Source organism: Ctenopharyngodon idella, chromosome 3 (assembly GCF_019924925.1).
Source record: "Ctenopharyngodon idella isolate HZGC_01 chromosome 3, HZGC01, whole genome shotgun sequence".
Classification (NCBI taxonomy): Eukaryota; Metazoa; Chordata; class Actinopteri; order Cypriniformes; family Xenocyprididae; genus Ctenopharyngodon; species Ctenopharyngodon idella.
The window spans coordinates 14,328,877-14,347,439 of NC_067222.1; the positions used below are offsets into that span (position 1 = coordinate 14,328,877).

The window sequence follows — 18,563 nt, forward strand, 5'->3', positions numbered from 1 at the left end:
CTCGCAGCCTTTTCCACATTTCTTAATTGAAATTGATGCATTTCTCAAATCTCTTAGTCTTAGGTTGATTAAGTGACAGATTCTTGAAATTTTATGATGATTTGTTTGGCAATGCCATGATGCATAGTGTTTCCTCTGTATGTATTTATCATGTTATTTTTATTTTTTTCTCTTCCTTTCTCTTATTTGGTTTGTGGAACTTTACATGAAGATTTTGTCATTTTATTCCTGTAGAAGTTCTGTATGTTTCTGTCTTTTATGTCTGTCCATTGTTTGATGCATTATTACCATAAAAATGTCTCAATTAAACGGTAGATGGCGAACATTTATGAAACGAAAGAAACTATGTTCTTATCCGATGTTTCCACCAGCGGGCGTTTATAGTTCTAGGTGTTTTAATAGCAGGAACTTCGACACATGAAATGGCGGACAGTCCGGGTAAGAATTCTACCAAATGCATTTAAAACGCTAGTTTAATGTTTCTTAACTGATCTCTCTTATTGAAAGCGCACTATATGCAACAATTTTCTAATTTATATATCGTATTGTGTGTGGGTGAGTTTAATGGTTATAAGAGAAGTTTCACTTTCACCTGCGTAAGGGGGATTTGGAAAACAGGAAACGACGAAAATGAATTATAATTTAGACAATATGCTGTTTAAAAAAAATAAGGAAGTGAATTTATTTTTTAAACAGCATAAGTTATCATTCGTTTTCGTCGTTTCCTGTTTTCCAAATCCCCCTTATACGCAGGTGAAAGTGAAACTGCTTTTATAAAACACACACAACACGAAACACAATGTTGCCTACTCGACAACAAAAATAATTTAGTCAATATCTGAAGAAAGATTTACCACTCTGTTCCTGTGGATTTTTGTCACTGAATGTGTCTGGTTGTGTTGCATGTAGACCTAGGCTGTTTACTGTGTAAACAAAAAAATCTATTATCCCTTGTTATTTGTGTATTACTTTATATCCACTTTAATATCAGTGTTAAAATGGGGGACGGAGAAATGTTTCCCCATAGATGTATATTTTTGGATCACATCTGCTCTTTGTTTTATGTTGCCACCCTTTTTTGTCGCAGGCTGGAGGAGGAGTCGAAGTATCGAACGCCCTGACATATGTAAATCATTTAAGTATATATCAACACAGTAAACATGAGTTTGCATAAAAGTTTGCATAAATGTTCACTCAAATATATATATATATATATATATATATATATATATATATATATATATATATATATATATATATATATATACAGTTGCAAGAAAAAGTATGTGAACTACTTGCAGAATCTGTGAAAATGTGAATAATTTTAACAAAATAAAGGAGATCATACAAAATGCATGTTATTTTTTATTTAGTACTGTCCTGAGTAAGATATTTAATATAAAATATGTTTACGTATAATCCACAAGACAAAAAAAAATAGCTGAATTTATTAAAATAACCCAGTTCAAAAGTTTGTGAACCATTGATTCTTAATACTGTGTGTGGTTACCTGGATGATCTACGACTGTTTTATTGTTTTGTGATGGTTGTTCATGAGTCCCTTGTTTGTTCTGAGCAGTTAAACTGAGCTCTGTTCTTCAGAAAATTCCTCCTGGTCCTGCAGATTCTTCAGTTTTCAAGGATTTTTTGCATATTTGAACCCTTTCCAGCAGTGACTGAATGATTTTGAGATCCATCTTTTCACACTGAGGACAACTGAGGGACTCAAACACAACTATTAAAAAAGGTTCAAACATTCACTGATGCTCCAGAAGGAAACACGATGCATTGAGAGTCGGGGGATGAAAACTTTTGAACAGGATGAAGATGTCCAAATTTTTCTTATTTCGCTTGAATATCATTTTTTTTCATTTAGTACTGCCCTTCAGAAGCAACAGAAGATACTTACATGTTTCCCGGAAGACAAATTAAATACGATTTACCTTGATCTTCAAATTCCAAAAGTTTTCACCCCCTGACTCTTAATGCATCGTGTTTCCTTCTGGAGCATCAGTGAATGTTTGAACCTTTTTTAATAGTTGTGTTTGAGTGCCTCAGTTGTCCTGTGTGAATGTGAAAAGACGGATCTCAAAATCATACAGTCACTGCTGGAAAGGGTTCAAATATGCAGAAGATGCTGGAAAACTGAAGAATCTCAGTTTAACTGATCAGAACAAACAAGGGACTCATGAACAACCATCACAAAACAATAAAACAGTCGTAGATCATCCAGGTAACCACACACAGTATTAAGAATCAATGGTTCACATAGTTATGAATGGGGTTATTTTAATAAATTCAGCTATTTTTTTGTCTTGTGGATTATATGTAAACATCTTTTATGTAAAATATCTTACTCAGGAGAGTACTAAATAAATAACATGCATTTTGTATGATCTCCTTTATTTTGTTAAAATTATTCACATTTTCACAGATTCTGCAAGTGGTTCACATACTTATTCTTGCAACTGTATAAAATCAAATCATTAAATGACTTCATAAGACTTACAATATAATAAGTCATGTGGACCAGAGCCATTGAAAAACAAACTTGCATTCATTAATGTTCACTTGTGTATGGATACGGGAGTATAAAAAATAACTTTAGGATGTGAGCAATCAACTTTTTGTAAATTTAATATTGAAAAAATATATATATAAATGTAGCGTAGCTAATATATATATATATATATATATATATATATATATATATAGTGCTTCAATGTTTATTCAGATGCAAAAATTTAAAAATAATACTGGCAATAGGCTACTCTTTTGAATACTAGACCTAGCTGCTCAGGGTAAAATTTTAGTCTTAATTGTGTCAAAATTTTACTCTTATTCCTAGACTTAAGAATAAGTGTGATTCATAAAGGTTCATAAGATTTTAATATAACACTATGTGTCAAGACTAGGTCTTAGCTCCTAAATTATTTATGAGAGCTGCAGAGGTCTCCTAACCTAGTTAGGAGTAACAAGATGGCAGCAAAGAGGAGGAGACACACGCTTTCCAATAGTTATATGATGAGTTGATAAAACGATATAAACTTGATTGACAATTCTATGACCTAATAAGAAATGCAATAAATTTAACCCTTTCAAGCAAGTGTGAGTTTAAAATATTCTAGCTGACCCCCCAGAGTGAGTTTTTTTTTTAAGGCGACCTTTATTTTAGAACGTTTGCCCTTATTGTTTCCATGGCGACGCGTCATGCGTGTCACATGTGCTGAACGCAGCAACAAAGCCGTGGTCACACTAAACTTTGAACGTGCGAAATTTCTTCGGATGCTGTAACCATAGGCGTAATTTGCAGGTGGGACAGGTGGGACACGTCGTCCCCACCACTTTTCACCAGGGTCGATATTGTCCCTACCACTTTTTGAAACATCTTGCTGCATGGATGTACCTAATACACATGAGACATCTCCAGTTGACTAGCAAAGCATTAATTTAATTCGTTTGTTAAATAAGAGGTGATCTGGCACTGGAATGTGTTGTTTTTGAAATCATGCTGAGTGTTGTTGACGTTGCCGCTGTTATCAGTGACATGCAACTGTGCTCTCTTGGCGCTCATGCACAGTCCACACAGAAGAGCGCTTTATCACTGAACGCAGGTTTTATTGAGTGAGGGGTCAGTGAACTTAAAAAACGGTGATGTTAATTCATGTTTATTACTAGAAGAGATGATCGGTTCATGTGCCGCTTGAACTGAAACGCAGCAATCTCTCACACACACACACACACACTCTCATGTCCCACCCACTTTTTAAAACAAAGTTATGCCACTGGCTGTAACGGTCGTGATATGACGTCACGGTCTACGGCGTCTTTTTTATAAACATGAATTCAACATATAACTTAAAGTAATACATTCAAAATGTAAAAATATATACTTGACTTTACTGCAAAAATATCTTTCTTTTAATTCAGCCAAGTTGTCATGCCTTGACGAATCGATCTTCTACTGGTCGCATGTCTTCACGTGATGCGAATTCGCAGGCCAGAGTTCACCAAACTTGAACTTTGGAATGCACGAAATGCGAAATTTTTCGCACAAGCTGACGCATTCGCATGTGTTTGAATGGAAGTCAATTGAAAAAATGAGTTAGCTGTTGGTAGCACATTCTCATTGCAGTATATTGCTGGTTAGGTTTGAAACCCACCACAGGGTGTCCGGTAAGAGACTAGGGCAAAGATGGTTGAAATATGGGAGTAACCCGTTTATTTGTCACCACAACAACTCAGTTATTAGTAAAAAGTTGAAGAGTCGTCTTAGTTGGGTATATTCAGTGTGTGTGTGGTTTTTCTATAAAACAGAAAATACAGAGTAAAAATAAATATACATGGTATTAACATTGACTGTTCTAAACAGAAATACACAATGTATATTTAGTAAAATACAGAATTAAAAGGAGTAATAGTTGGAAGAAAACAAATTAGGTATGTCATACAAGTTAAGTTAAACAAAACAGCTTAATTTGTTCTATATAGCGGTGCTTGGTCTGGACATGTTCTGCGCGCATGCGCATTAAGTTGTTTACAATTTAAAATCCCTCGAAAATGAGCACTTCGACAAGTAAACTGCACCGAAATACAAACGAAATATACAAACACAACATCAGTATAAGCAAGTATGAATAAAGGTAACATATATACAGCGTAACATTGTGCTAAAGATACAATAATCTCTTATCATTAGCCATAATAAGTGACGCACTTTATAACAGCAAATAGAATAGCATAACACACAAGCGATCCTACAAAGATCACATATAATACACTTAATTTGAATAGACGCACAACACCCGAACAATGAATAAAACTATATAAGATATATAACGTAAAAGTTCAGCGTCCGCGTCAGCGCTCCGCCGGACTCGCTTTCAACTTTGCACTAAGCGCTATGGGCGGGATGATCGCCTGCACGTCGATCCGTGAGCGCTGATTGGCTGCTGTGCTGGATGCTGCGTGCCAATCAATCTCGGCAAAACAGAGAGAGATTTAAATCAAAAGGCATATTATTCTTATGAATATAATGGCCTTTTTAACATCAATGGAACGAAAAGTGCAGTGTGACCTTAACACTACATGACAGATGGATCGCTATTATATTGTTTTTCCTTTTTTATTTAAAATATTCACAAACTTGCTTACCATGTCATCAGCTATCTGATATTCCGATTCTCAAATATGTGTGTGTTTTGTCATTTAAAAACCTATTAATGATATTTATCTTGATCTATAACGCGAGATGGGCGCCGCCATCTTAGGGTGCTTTCACACTTGGTTCGATTTTTTTTTTTTTTTTTTGAACCGTTGGTTTTGTTTCCAAAGCATCAGTACATAACAGGCTCGATGGATAGAGGAGGGTGAAAAAAATTCTTCCTACTTTTTTAATCTTGAGAAACAAAGGCAAACAAAAAAAGAAAATTTCTAAATTAAACATCAATGGTATGGTTACTGAAGATTTAAGTCTAATCAACAAGGAAGTTAGAGATTTTTATAATAACTTATATAGTTCCAAATACTCTGAGGTAAGCTGCAAATCCTTTTTTCAAGCAATTCAAGGTTGGATTGACTTAATTAAGGATGACTTTAAAAATACTATGGAGGATGATTTAATAATTGAGGAGTTGGATAAAGCTAATCAAATGGCCAAGGGCAAATCACCTGGCTTAGATGGCTTAACGGTCGATTTCTATGTGTTTTTTTTTTTTTTTTTTGGAAGGATATCCGTCAGCTTTTATTCGAAGCCCTTAGTGAGTGTATTTTAAAACAAAATCTCTCTCCCACAATGAAGCGTGGTCTCATTACATTGATCCCAAAGGCCGACAAAGATTTACTTTCTATTGATAATTGGAGACCGATAACCCTTTTAGATACGGATTACAAATTACTAGCTCTTGTATATGCCAATCGCCTCGATAGTGGCTTGTCAAAGGTTATTTGTGAATGTCAATCTGCCTTTTTAAAGGGAAGGAATATACATTTTCATACAAGACTGATTCTTGATATGTTGGACTACAGCCATTTAATAGAAAAAGAGAGTCTAATATTATTCCTTGATTTTTATAAGGCTTTCGATTCGTTAGAGCATGGTTTTACTATTGAAACAATAAAAAGTATGGGTTTTGGTATTAAATTCTGCAACATAATCAAAATGTTATATTCAGACATATCTAGTTCGGTATCTTTGGGATTTGAAATTACTCTTAGCTTTAAAATGTCTAGAGGAATTCGTCAAGGATGTCCCATATCTCCAAAATTATTTATTCTAACTACTCAGATGCTCACTTTGTCTATTGTCAATAATCTTAATTTGCAAGGCATTAAGATTTTTGGAAAGGAATTTAAGATTAGCCAATTTGCAGATGATACTGCAATCTTTTTAAAAGATAAAGGTATGGTTGATATTGCACTAAAATTAATTAAAACCTTTTCTGATGCCTCTGGTTTGTCTCTCAATATTAAAAAATTAGTTTGTTACCTATCCACTCTTGTCCTAAGAATTATATTGCCTCAATAAATGTCCAGAATGAGGTTAAATATTTGGGTTTAAAAATATCTAAGGATGTTCATAAGATTGAGGTTAACTTTGAGAAACGTGTCGCTGATATGAAAAAATCGCTAAGTCACTAGCTGATCAGAGATCTCACAGTGTTTGGAAGAGTTATCTTATCTAAAGCTGAAGGTGTGTCGAAGTTAATATATCCATGTCACTCCTTGTTTATTTCGAACAGTAATATTAGGAAGGCCAACTCAGTTTTATTTCAATTTTTATGGAGGAATAAAACGCGCTATTTAAAAAGAGCCCAGTTAGTTAAAGAATATAAAAATGGCGGTTTAAAAGCCTTGGATTTTGAAGCCTTGATAGGATCATTCAGAATTAACTGGTTAAGAACTTTTTTTGCTTGCTCCAACTCTATGTGGTTTCACATACCCAGGGCTATTTTTGGAAAGCTTGGTGGTTTAGATTTTTTGTTAAGATGTGATTTCGATATTAATAAGATTCCACTTGCGTTGTCTAAATTTCATACTCAAATACTATTGTTTTGGGAAATGATTTTCACACACAACTTTACTCCACACAGTTCGGTTCTGTGGAATAATAGAGCAATACTTGTAAACAGAAAATCGGTATTTAAAGTTGATTGGTTTGACAAAGGAATTGTCTTTGTGACTGACTTGATGGATTGTAAAGGTGTTTTACTGACTCATAACAGTTTTGTGGAACGATCTAATATAATCTGTACTCTTAGAGAGTATCAAAGAGTTTGTAAAGCTATTCCTTTAGCCTTGATCCACCTAATCCAGAATACTTTGACTTACTCAAATGTCAATCCTGTATTGCCGAATTTATTAATTGGTCGTTATAAACTACTAGATAAAAATTTTAATAATAAGGCTGCCACGGATGCTTTTAAAGCCAAATTGTTCCATGATTATAATAAAAACTATGTGCCTATAGACCTTTCTGAATTGTTGGGAAAGGCATTTTCTAAGTATGTTAAATGGCCAATTCCACCTAAGGTCAAAGAAACACATTTTAAAATTTGTCACAAAATGTATCCAGTTTCCAATTTTCTTCATAAGCGATTTAAATTTGACAAGGCGGGGTGTGCTTTTTGTGAGTTTTCTGATGAATCTCTATAACATTTATTTTTTACCTGTTCCATTTCAAGCCAGTTCTGGAGTGATGTTAGAGACTGGCTAACCTTAAAAATGTCAAACATCCCTGTATTTAGCATTTATCATATTCTGTTTTACGTTGACGGTTTAAATAATTCAACATCAGACATTGTGAATATTGTTTTCCTACTTGCTAAATACCATATACATTGTTGTAAGTGGAGAAATTCTCACTCATGTTTTGAACATTTTCATGAGTGAATTCAAACTATTTTACTCCTCACTGAAATTACTGAAAAAACTGTTGTGCTCTGAAAATATCTTCGGACATGTCCAAATTTCTTGTGCTTTAATTTTTTTTTTTTTCCTATTTATTTATTTATTTATTTATTTTTCCTTAATTTTATTGTGGATCCCCTGAAGTTTTGATGTTGACTATTATTATATTTGAGTTTATAGTATGCTGTTACCTCTATGAGTTCTTGTATTCTATGTTCAAGGTACAATAAAAAAAAAAAAAAAAAAAAAAAATAGTGCTTTAAAAACTGCGTCGGAGCATCGAAGCCCCAGTATCAACCGTCCCATCACTAGGAAGAATACTAGAGTAAACGTTATAGTTACTTAAGCCCATTATGTGTGTCTGATATGAATAAATGTCAGCAAATTATATTTGAATGGATTGTTATTGCTGCTTCCACTGATGTCTGACATCAGTGTGTATTTTATAAACTCTAATTGTGTTGTTTTACTGGTGCTTATGCATATTTAAATGTATGAAACCTTTAAAAAAAAAACATTATGTGGCTGAAAACACTGCATAGCTGTGATATATGACAAGAGCTGAGCGCCTCAGTCTCGCAGCCAAAGCGCGAAAGCATCCCGCAGTTATGTGACGTCACTGAACGTTCTAAATCCCATATGTGGGACCCATAGACTGTAAAAAATGATGGACGACGCGACGCCGCTTTTTTCCATTGTAATGAACTGAATGTAAAATGTACGACGATGGGCGTTGACATGTTACGCAAAAACGTCAGTTTGGAGCCTGGGCATGCGCAGAAGGAATCGTCAGTGGAGCCCGGAGGCGGAGTCGCGGTATCAAACCTCCGCCCAGACGACTGCGTCTTCATTGATGTATTTTAAATAGGCTATATAAATTATACACAATTTAAAATTCTACCTATAAAATAATAGGCTATTCTGTTTCTAGAGCAATAATATTTTTGAAACAGCAAATTCAGTAGATAAACTCAATATAATATGCCACTAGAAACAACTCTAAAATGTCAGAAACGGTCCTGCCATTTTAAATAAAGTTGCAGGAGATCGATTGCTGTAGACAGTGCTCTATAATTAATTAGAGTAGGCTATCATTAGTTCTGTCCTGCTAATTATTATTTTATACCCATAAAAATAATTAGTAACTGGGTCATTCTACAGAAACGTCCACATTTCTGTCCCTAGACTTTACAGAAATATTACACTTGAAAAACACTTTAGGATTACAATTTTTTTATATTTTAATATGAAACAATATGTTATTTGAACAATTAAACCTTCTTGAGCCATCAATGTGGCAATATTTGTTTTTTAATTAATTATAAAAATTCCAAGCGCCACAGAAGTGCTCGTCCCCACAGTCATGTACAGAGGGAAAGTGCTTTATTTTGAGGTCACAAACAGGTTTTTCTACCATTTCCAATACAATAATGTATACATAACTATCAAATATATGATGTAAATGACATAAAACAAAAAACAAAATTCTGAAAAAATATTTTAAAATATATAATGAATGTAGTGGTCCCCTGGAGTTGTGTCACCTTTAACAAAAATCTCTTATTTTGAAATAAAAAATGACACAGATGACATCACTTAACTTCCTTTTTCCTATTTCCTGAAGATCATTGAAGAAAGGCCAATGGAAAGTCCACTATCTCTTTTCAGTTATCAGAAATTTTAATTAGAAAATCATGATTTCATATGAAGCTTTTAGTCGAAGTCACTGGTATGACCTACTTTATTGTTAGGGAATTTTAAAAAAACTAGAATACAAATGGATTAAAATACTTAATTTAGTGAATATACCATGATTGACAACATGTGGATTGACACCTTGCAGCCATTTTGTAAAATGCATTTTTCATGAAAATTGTCACTGGTGTTACCTGTTTATAGATAAACTTTATTCAGAGCTATTCATTTAGTTCTTTTGCATAAAATAGCACTAAGATTACATGATTTTAACTTTTCTTTCTCATTGTTAATCCTCCTTTGGGCAGGTATGGCTAAATTGAGGGAATATGGCTAAATTGAGTGCAGCTGAGAAGCAGCGACTTTACGGACAGCGTATTTTACAGACATTTTTAAAATGTTGTTTATGATCTTTTACTGATTGCTTTCACTAAGTGTCAGTGATAGTCTTTGATTGTATACCAAATGTAAAAATTTAGTCCCATCTACTTAATTAGCTATAGTTGAAGAAGAATAAGGATCTTTGGTCTTATGCGTCACTGGCGATTTATTGTGCCACTGGTGTTACTGTTTTTTGTCTGTCACATTAAATAAAATGTGTCATATGTGACATGATAATAATTGTACATTCATTGAATTCTGCTACACTCAAGAATTAAGATGTAAAGGATTGCATCATTACTTGTTTATAACTGTTTTTCACATATTTTCATTGTTATAGCAAATGGTTGCGCAATTGAATTAACATCATTCAATCACACTTTTAACTAACCTGATTAAAATAAATAACACACAATCTTCTTATTTTTTGCATTATCATTATTTTTCTGTAAGTCTGACTGCATGTGCTGAAAAAATTGAGAAATAATATTTCATAAAAACATTTAAAATTGCCAGAGAAGTAAGGTAACGCCAGTGACAAAAAAAATGGTACATGCGGTCTTTAAATAAATGCACAAAAAAAATATAAAATCATTTAAGCTGTCATTTATGTGTATTCATAAAGTCAAAGGGTAATATAATAATGTGGTCTAAGTTTAAATGTTAGAAAAAGAAATACATTTTAAGACATCTTGCCATACCAAAAGTGGACGTTTCTGTAGAATGACCCAACTGCCAGATAACGATCACCTGCTTTTTCCCGTCATGGCTAACCTTAGGCGTGTTATCCTAATAACATTTATTAATTAGCTTATAAAGCACACATTTAACGTTACCGAAAAAAGCTCAGTGATCCGTCAGATCCTGTAGGTCGGTTAGTACAGTTTACTGCTGAACAACTCATTTTGTCGGTGTGAAATAACACAGAAATCGAAAATTAATAGTTATATATTTTCAATCTTCCCTCGAAGCTCCGACAGTCCTCAGAGAAGCTGTCAGTCACAACTGTCAATCACAACGACACGCCGTTTCTATAGCAACAAATTGCTAGCTAAAACCAAACTTATCACAAAAATGAACAATTGAACATATATCAGCGTGATAACAACTACCTTAAATGACCAAAACCATCTTTCGGAAAATTTTATTTGAAGCGTAATTTATTTTTTTGTTTTGACTCATTCCCTTTCGTTTGCATGGAGAGGGCGAGGTTTATGACCTGTACTGCATCCAGCCACCAGGGGGCGATCAAAGAGCCCGCAGCTTCACTTTTCAGGACGTATGAGGCACACCCGGTGGAACCATATGTGGGACCGTATAATGCTCAAAGGGTTAAATAAATTTAATAAATATTACTTAAACAATAATTAATATGTTTATGTTAATATATATATGTCTAATATGCATTTTAATACATTTAATGACTTTGAATAAACTTGTCATAACTTTAAATGTAACAACTTGTCCCACTCTATAATCAATGCTCTGACTGTAGAAATGAAATAGTAATTATATTTTTTTGGTAACTGTAAAACTGCAGCAGTGCACCGGTGATGACCCATCAGTCCATAAGCAGGCTCTTAATTAGTACTATTGCTAAACTAACCACACCAAACATAGTGGCCAAAACTGATGTGCAAAGGTTTTTTTTCTTTTTTTTTTAAATGACCCTACAATTTTGCTTAAACCATCAAAATATGAGGAAAATATTTTTATTTTTATGTTTATATTATTTAAATGTTTAAAATATGAGAGAAGATTAAGCAAAGGTATTTATCTGACAAAATCTTTTTTATCTTTTTTTTGGTAAAAAAAAAAAAAAAAAAAAAAAGGAAGGTTTCAGAAAAACAAAAAAAGATCAGAAAAAAGCACACATTGACTACAACATAATCAGTTTTTAATATTTCATTGGTCCTCTGGTTTTTGCATGTGTTCATAATTTCTTTGTATGACAGCCTGGCCAAAAATAATTTGAAATAATTTGAAATTTCATTTCATCATCACACATAAATCAATTGACTCCAAGCACAGCTACACGATATGCTTACATCTTTTAACACATTTTTAAAAATATTTGAATTAAGGTTGATGTTACAAGTACAGAAGGGGACAGCGACACAGGAATGATGGTAATGATGTTTATTGAACAACCAGTATAGATGACAGAGTGCAGGTAAGTGAATGCAGGTTGATACGATGGTAGATATAGATGTAGAACTGATACTTGTCTTGTTTTGCAGGAATAGCAGACAGATTACCTTAAGGTAAGCAGATTGGTAGGAACCATATGCAAACGAGACCGGACAGTGACTGAGTGAGAGCGTGAGTCTTTTATGGTGCTGCTGATGAGGTTGCTGATGGGTTGCAGGTGTGCGTGATTAATACTCCGGTGATGACGTGCGCTGTGTCTGTGTGAGAGTAGAGCCTGGCGTGTCTGTGACATTACCCCCCCCTCCACGGCCCGGCCTGGGACTCAGCTACCTACAGGGCAGGTGCATCCTGATGTCCCTCGTCGACAGCCAGACCTTCTGTCCTGGCTGGTAGTTCGGAGCGTTGGAGCGTCGAAGGTCGGCTGTCATCCTGTGCCTGCGTAGGGCCCGTTGGAGCCGATGGTGCGCGGAGTCCCAGACCCTCTCGCTCTCTCGGAACCAGTAGCCGACCACTGGTACGTCCGAGGGTTCCCCAGTCCAGGGGAACAGTGGGGGTTGGTAGCCGAGTACGTACTGAAATGGGGTGAATCCGGTGGTAGACTGCCGTAGAGAGTTCTGGGCGTACTCGGCCCAACCCAGGAACTGGTTCCAAGAGTCCTGGTGGACGTGACAGAAGGTACGAAGGAAGCGCTCTATCTCCTGTATCTTCCGCTCCGTCTGCCTGTTCGTCTGTGGATGGTATCCTGAGGAGAGGCTTACGGTCACACCTAGGAGTTTGAAGAAGGCATTCCAGACCCTGGAGATAAACTGTGGTCCTCGGTCTGATACAATGTCCTCAGGAACTCCATAATATCTGAAAATACAGTTAAAAAATCAGTTCAGCAGTCTCCATTGCTGTAGGCAGTCCTCTTAGAGAAATTAGGCGACATGACTTAGAAAATCTGTCCACAACCACCAATATGGAGGTACAATTATCAGATGCTGGAAGATCGGTGATGAAGTTGACTCCTAGGTGTGACCAAGGGTGATTGGGAACGGGCAGAGGTTGGAGTTTTCCGGAGGGAAGATGGTGTGGATTTTTTTGAGATGGTGCACGTACCTCCTGACGTCTGCTGCCATGTTTGGCCACCAGAAGCGTTGTTTTAGCAATGAGAGGGTTTCATTGACCCCAGGATGGCCAGTGCCCAGTGACGTGTGAGATGCGTGAATGAGGGGAGTGCGCCGTGTCCGGGTGACGTAGAGCAAACCTGGGGGGCAACCCGGCGGGGCGTTGGTGGAGGCATTGGACTCGGGAAGGGTTTCTTCGGACCAGACAATGGGATTCACGAAGAGTTTCTCCGGCAGAATAGATTCAGGGATTTCAGGACTCTCATCAGGACCATGGATGCGAGAGAGAGCGTCGGACTTTACATTCTTGGATCCTGGACGATACGAGATGGAGAAATTGAAGTGGGTAAAGAACAGAGCCCATCTTGCTTGGCGTGGGTTTAATCGTTTTGCATCTCGAAGATATTCCAGGTTCTTGTGGTCAGTTAATACAACAAACGGGTGTTTGGCTCCTTCGAGCCAAAGCGTCCACTCCTCGAGGGCTAGCTTGATGGCCAGAAGCTCCCTATTCCCGATGTCATAATTTACCTCCGCCGGGTTGAGTTTGCGGGAGAAGAAGGTGCATGGGTGGAGTCTACTTGGATTCCCCTGCTGCTGTGATAGGACCGCTCCCACTCAGGTGGTCGAGGCGTCGACCTCTCCGACGAAAGGTTTGTCAGGATGTACCAGGAGGGGAGCGGTGGTGAACGCTTCCTTTAGAGTCTCGAAGGCTTGAGTGGCGGTTGGAGTCCAGGACAGAGACTTGGGCTTACTGCGCAGGAGGTTTGTGAGTGGAGTGGAGATGATACTGTGACCTTGAATGAAGCGTCGATAGAAGTTTGCAAATCTGAGGAATCTCTGAAGTTCTTTTATTGTTGTGGGAATGGGCCAGTCCTTTATAGCGGAGACCTTCCTCTCATCCATCCGGATGCCACTGCGATTGATGTAGTAGCCAAGGAACTGCACTGAGGGCTGGTGGAAGGTACACTTCTCTGCTTTGAGGAACAGGTTGAACTCCCTCAGGCGTTGCAGGACCTCCGCAACGTGGTGGCGATGGTCGGCCATGCTCCGGGAGTAAATCAGGATGTCGTCGATGTACACTAGGACTGATTTGTGTAGGAACTCCCGGAGCACCTCATGGATGAAATCCTGGAATACGGAGGGGGCATTGACAAGTCCATACGGCATGACCAAGTACTCGTAGTGGCCAGTAGGGGTCACAAATGCTGTCTTCCACTCGTCCCCCTCATGTATCCGGATGAGGTTATACGCGCTGCCTAGGTCCAACTTGGTGAACACAGTGGCACCTCAGAGGTGTTCCAGCGCAGACGGGACGAGAGGAAGTGGGTATCGGAACTTTACAGTGATCTTGTTGAGGGCTCTGTAATCAATGCAGGGCCGCAAGCCTCCGTCCTTTTTCGCCACGAAGAAGAAGCTGGAAGCAGCAGGGGAAGTAGACGGGCAGATGTAACCTTGTGACAGAGCCTCTTAGATGTATTCCTCCATGGCCTTCTCCTCCGGGATGGACAGGGAGTATATTTTCCCTTTGGGCACTGGCTCACCCGGAAGCAGATCAATGGCGCAGTCCCATGGCCGGTGTGGAGGCAGCGTGGAGGCTTTCTTGGGGCAGAAGACATCACTGAAGTGGGAGTAACACTAGGGAATATCCATGGAACGATTCTCTAGGGGACTTTCTATGGAAGTAGCACAGACTGGTAATTCTTCAGAACGAGGAGAACATGGAAGAGTAAACTCAGGAAAACAATCCAGAAAACATTTGTCAGCCCACTTCAGGGTTTCCCCAGTCTTCCATGAGATGACCGGGTTGTGCTGCTCCAACCATGGGTGCCCTAAAATCACGTCAGCGGTGGATTCCTACAGAACCAGCAGATGTAGTTGTTTAATGTGGAGGATGCTGACTTGGAGTTGGACAGGGCCGGCGCTGAAGTGCACTTGTCTTCGGCTTAGTGGTCTTCCAGTTACCGAGTGGATCTGATAAGTTGACGGCGTGGCTGTTGTTTTGAGCTGGAGCTGACGGCAGAGGGCTCCGGAGATGAAGTTCCCGGCTGATCCTGAATCGAGGAGGGCACTGACTGGAAGAGAGAAACCGGCAGCAGTAAGGTTTACAACAGTGGTAATTGGTTTCATCTTATTAATCGAAGGAATTATCACACTCACCATGGGTCGAGCTGGGCGAGTGGGGCATTCAGAGATGTAATGCCCAGATTGACCACAATACAAACAAAGGTTCTGGGTCAGCCATCTCTGCCGCTCAGCCGTAGACAGACGAGTGTTTTCTATTTGCATAGGTTCGTTGGCTGGTTCTGGGGAGCTGACGGATTCTGGTCGGCGGAGTGATGATGGAAATAACGGCTGGCCCTGGTGCTCTTCGAGACACGACTGCATACGAGTGGCGAATCTGATGGAGAGTTGAATGAAGCGCTCGAGCCCGATGGAATCCTCGTATGCAGCGAGATGCAACCGCACGCGTGGATCCAATCCTTGGCGATATGTGCTGATGAGGGCCTGCTCATTCCAAACACTAGAGGCAGCAAGGGTTCTGAATTGGAGAGCATAGTCGGTTACAGACAGGGAACCTTGTTTTAACTGATATAATTTCTCACCACTCGATGAATCCCAAGCAGGTTTTCCAAAGACTTCTTTAGATTGGGTGATGGGATTTCGGTTCCGCCCAGCAGAGCGCCTTGCCTTCTAGTTGAGAAATTATAAACGCTACCTTAGCGTGGTCATCGGGATACAAGTGCGGTTGCACCTCCAGGACCAGCGAACACTGCAGGAGAAATCCGTTGCAGTCCTCCACCGAACCAGAGAAGGGCGCCGGTTTGGCCATGGGACTGGCAACTGCAGATGGTGAGGGAGAAGCGGCAGTGACTGCGGAAGTGTGCGCTGGTGCAGGTGCCGTTGGAATGGTGGTGAGTGCTCGGCGTAGTACATCTACGAGCTCTTGGAATGGATCTGGAGCACTCATTCTGGCTGTTCAGCGGTGTTGGTCCGGTCTTCTGTTACAAGTACAGAAGGGGACAGCGACACAGGTATAATGGTAATGATGTTTATTGAACAACCAGTATAGATGACAGAGTGCAGGTAAGTGAATGCAGGTTGATACGATGGTAGATATAGATGTAGAACTGATACTTGTCTTGTTTTGCAGGAATGGCAGACAGATGACTGACTTGAGGCTTGAGCAGACACTGATGAACTCACGATAGACGAGGAGGCGAGGGAACACACTGGAGATGGGTAAGTATCTTCGGAGGAGTCCTTAAGGTAAGCAGATTGGTAGGAACCAAGTGCAAACGAGACCGGACAGTGACTGAGTGAGAGCGTGAGTCTTTTATGGTGCTGCTGATGGGTTGCAGGTGTGCGTGATTAATACTCCGGTGATGACGTGCGCTGTGTCTGTGTGAGGGTAGAGCCTGGCGTGTCTGTGACAGTTGAAGATGTCAGTTTTCATATGGCTGGACATCACATTTGGCCACTACTCTATGGCAGTTCATTGACTTTCCAAAAGCAATCTACTTTTATGTTGACAGAGGGTTTCACTGGAGTTGTTGGAGCCATTGATGAACTCATGTTCACATCATTGCTCTAACTGTAAATGAGGAGACATATATCAATAGAAGATTTCACACCATCAATACTAATGTGTGATAATTTTGCACAATGCAAAGCTATTTTTTAAAATAAATTGAAACATTAAAACCTTCAGTGTCTTTTAAATGATTGTTTTTTATAATAACATTAAATGATTGGTGTCGTGATGCAGTGACTTCACCCTTGCAGGCTTGCTATTGGCTGATTCAGAGGTTGAGGGCGGCCATTTTGAGTTGACATCATTGTAGTCCTTAGTTCACCACACTTAAGAATCAGTCTTAGACTTTACTAAAAGTTGCTTTTAGCTTCTTTATAAAAGTCTTCTACTCTTAGAAAAGTCCTACTCTTTACTAGGAATTATTTGACACTTAAAGGGATAGTTCACCCAAAAATAAAAATGTGATGTTTATCTGCTTACCCCCAGGGCATTCAAGATGTAGGTGACTTTGTTTCTTCAGTAGAACACAAATGATGATTTTTAACTCCAACCATTGCGGTCTGTCAGTCGTATAATGCATGTCAATGGGAACTCCATCTATAAGAGTCAAAAAAACATGTACAGACAAGACACGAAACGATCGGTTTGTGCGAGAAACCGAACAGTATTTATATCATTTTTTACCTCTAAAACACCACTATGTCCAACTGCCTTGAGCGCACGCACGGCATCTGGTGTATGAGGTGTGTACGCACTCTGGTGTAGTTTAAAGGATTAGTTTACTTTCAAATAAAGCTTTCCTGATAATTTACTCACCCCCATGTCATCCAAGATGTCCATGTCTTTCTTTCTTCGGTCGAAAAGAAATTAAGGTTTTTGATGAAAACATTCCAGGATTATTCTCCTTATAATGGACTTCAATGGCCTCCAAACGGTTGAAGGTGAAAATTACAGTTTCAGTGCAGCTTTAAAGGGCTTTAAACGATACCAGACGAAAATGCAAATACAAACACAAATGATCGCCTTGCACGTGGTTCCGCTTTCCATATTCTTCAAAAAACATACGCTTAGCCTACATTTTTATTTTAAAATCTTTATTTGAATACGGTAACATGATATCTCATTCTACAATATTTCTATGATTAAATCACTGACAGAGACCCCTGTCATCAGCCAATCACTATGTGCATAGTTAGTAAGCGTGTTGACATCATCCATAGCGACGAGGTCAGCCCTGCCCTTACTTTTATCTTAAAGGGTTAGTTCACCCAAAAATGAAAATAATGTCATTCATTACTCACGCTCATGCCGTTCCACACCCGTAAGACCTTTGTTAATCTTCAGAACACAAATTAAGATATTTTTGTTGAAATCCGATGGCTCAGTGAGGCCTCCATAGCCAGCAATGACATTTCCTCTCTCAAGATCCATAAAGGTACTAAAAACATATTTAAATCAGTTCATGTGAGTACAGTGGTTCAATATTAATATTATAAAGTGACGAGAATATTTTTGGTGCACCAAAAAAACAAAATAATGACTTATATAGTGATGGCCGAATTCAAAACACTGCTTCATGAAGCTTCGGAGCGTTATGAATCAGCGTATAATATTAATATTGAACCACTGTACTCACATGAACTGATTTAAATATGTTTTTAGTACCTTTATGGATCTTGAGAGAGGAAATGTCATTGCTGGCTATGGAGGCCTCACTGAGCCATTGGATTTAAACAAAAATATCTCAATTTGTGTTCCGAAGATGAACGAAGGTCTTACGGGTGTGGAAT

General features: G+C 38.4%; 1 protein-coding gene across 1 annotated transcript in view; it reads left to right on the forward strand.

Annotated features, from left to right (window-relative positions):
• The first annotated feature begins 390 nt into the window (after nucleotides 1-390).
• The window catches only part of LOC127509724 (uncharacterized), a 37,248-nt gene continuing 19,075 nt past the window's right edge, over nucleotides 391-18,563 (forward strand). The window contains exons 1-2 of the mRNA XM_051888641.1: nucleotides 391-438; nucleotides 1,088-1,126. Coding sequence (XP_051744601.1) covers nucleotides 423-438; nucleotides 1,088-1,126 — 55 coding nt within the window. The 5' untranslated portion in view covers nucleotides 391-422. The remainder of the gene's footprint in view (nucleotides 439-1,087; nucleotides 1,127-18,563) is intronic.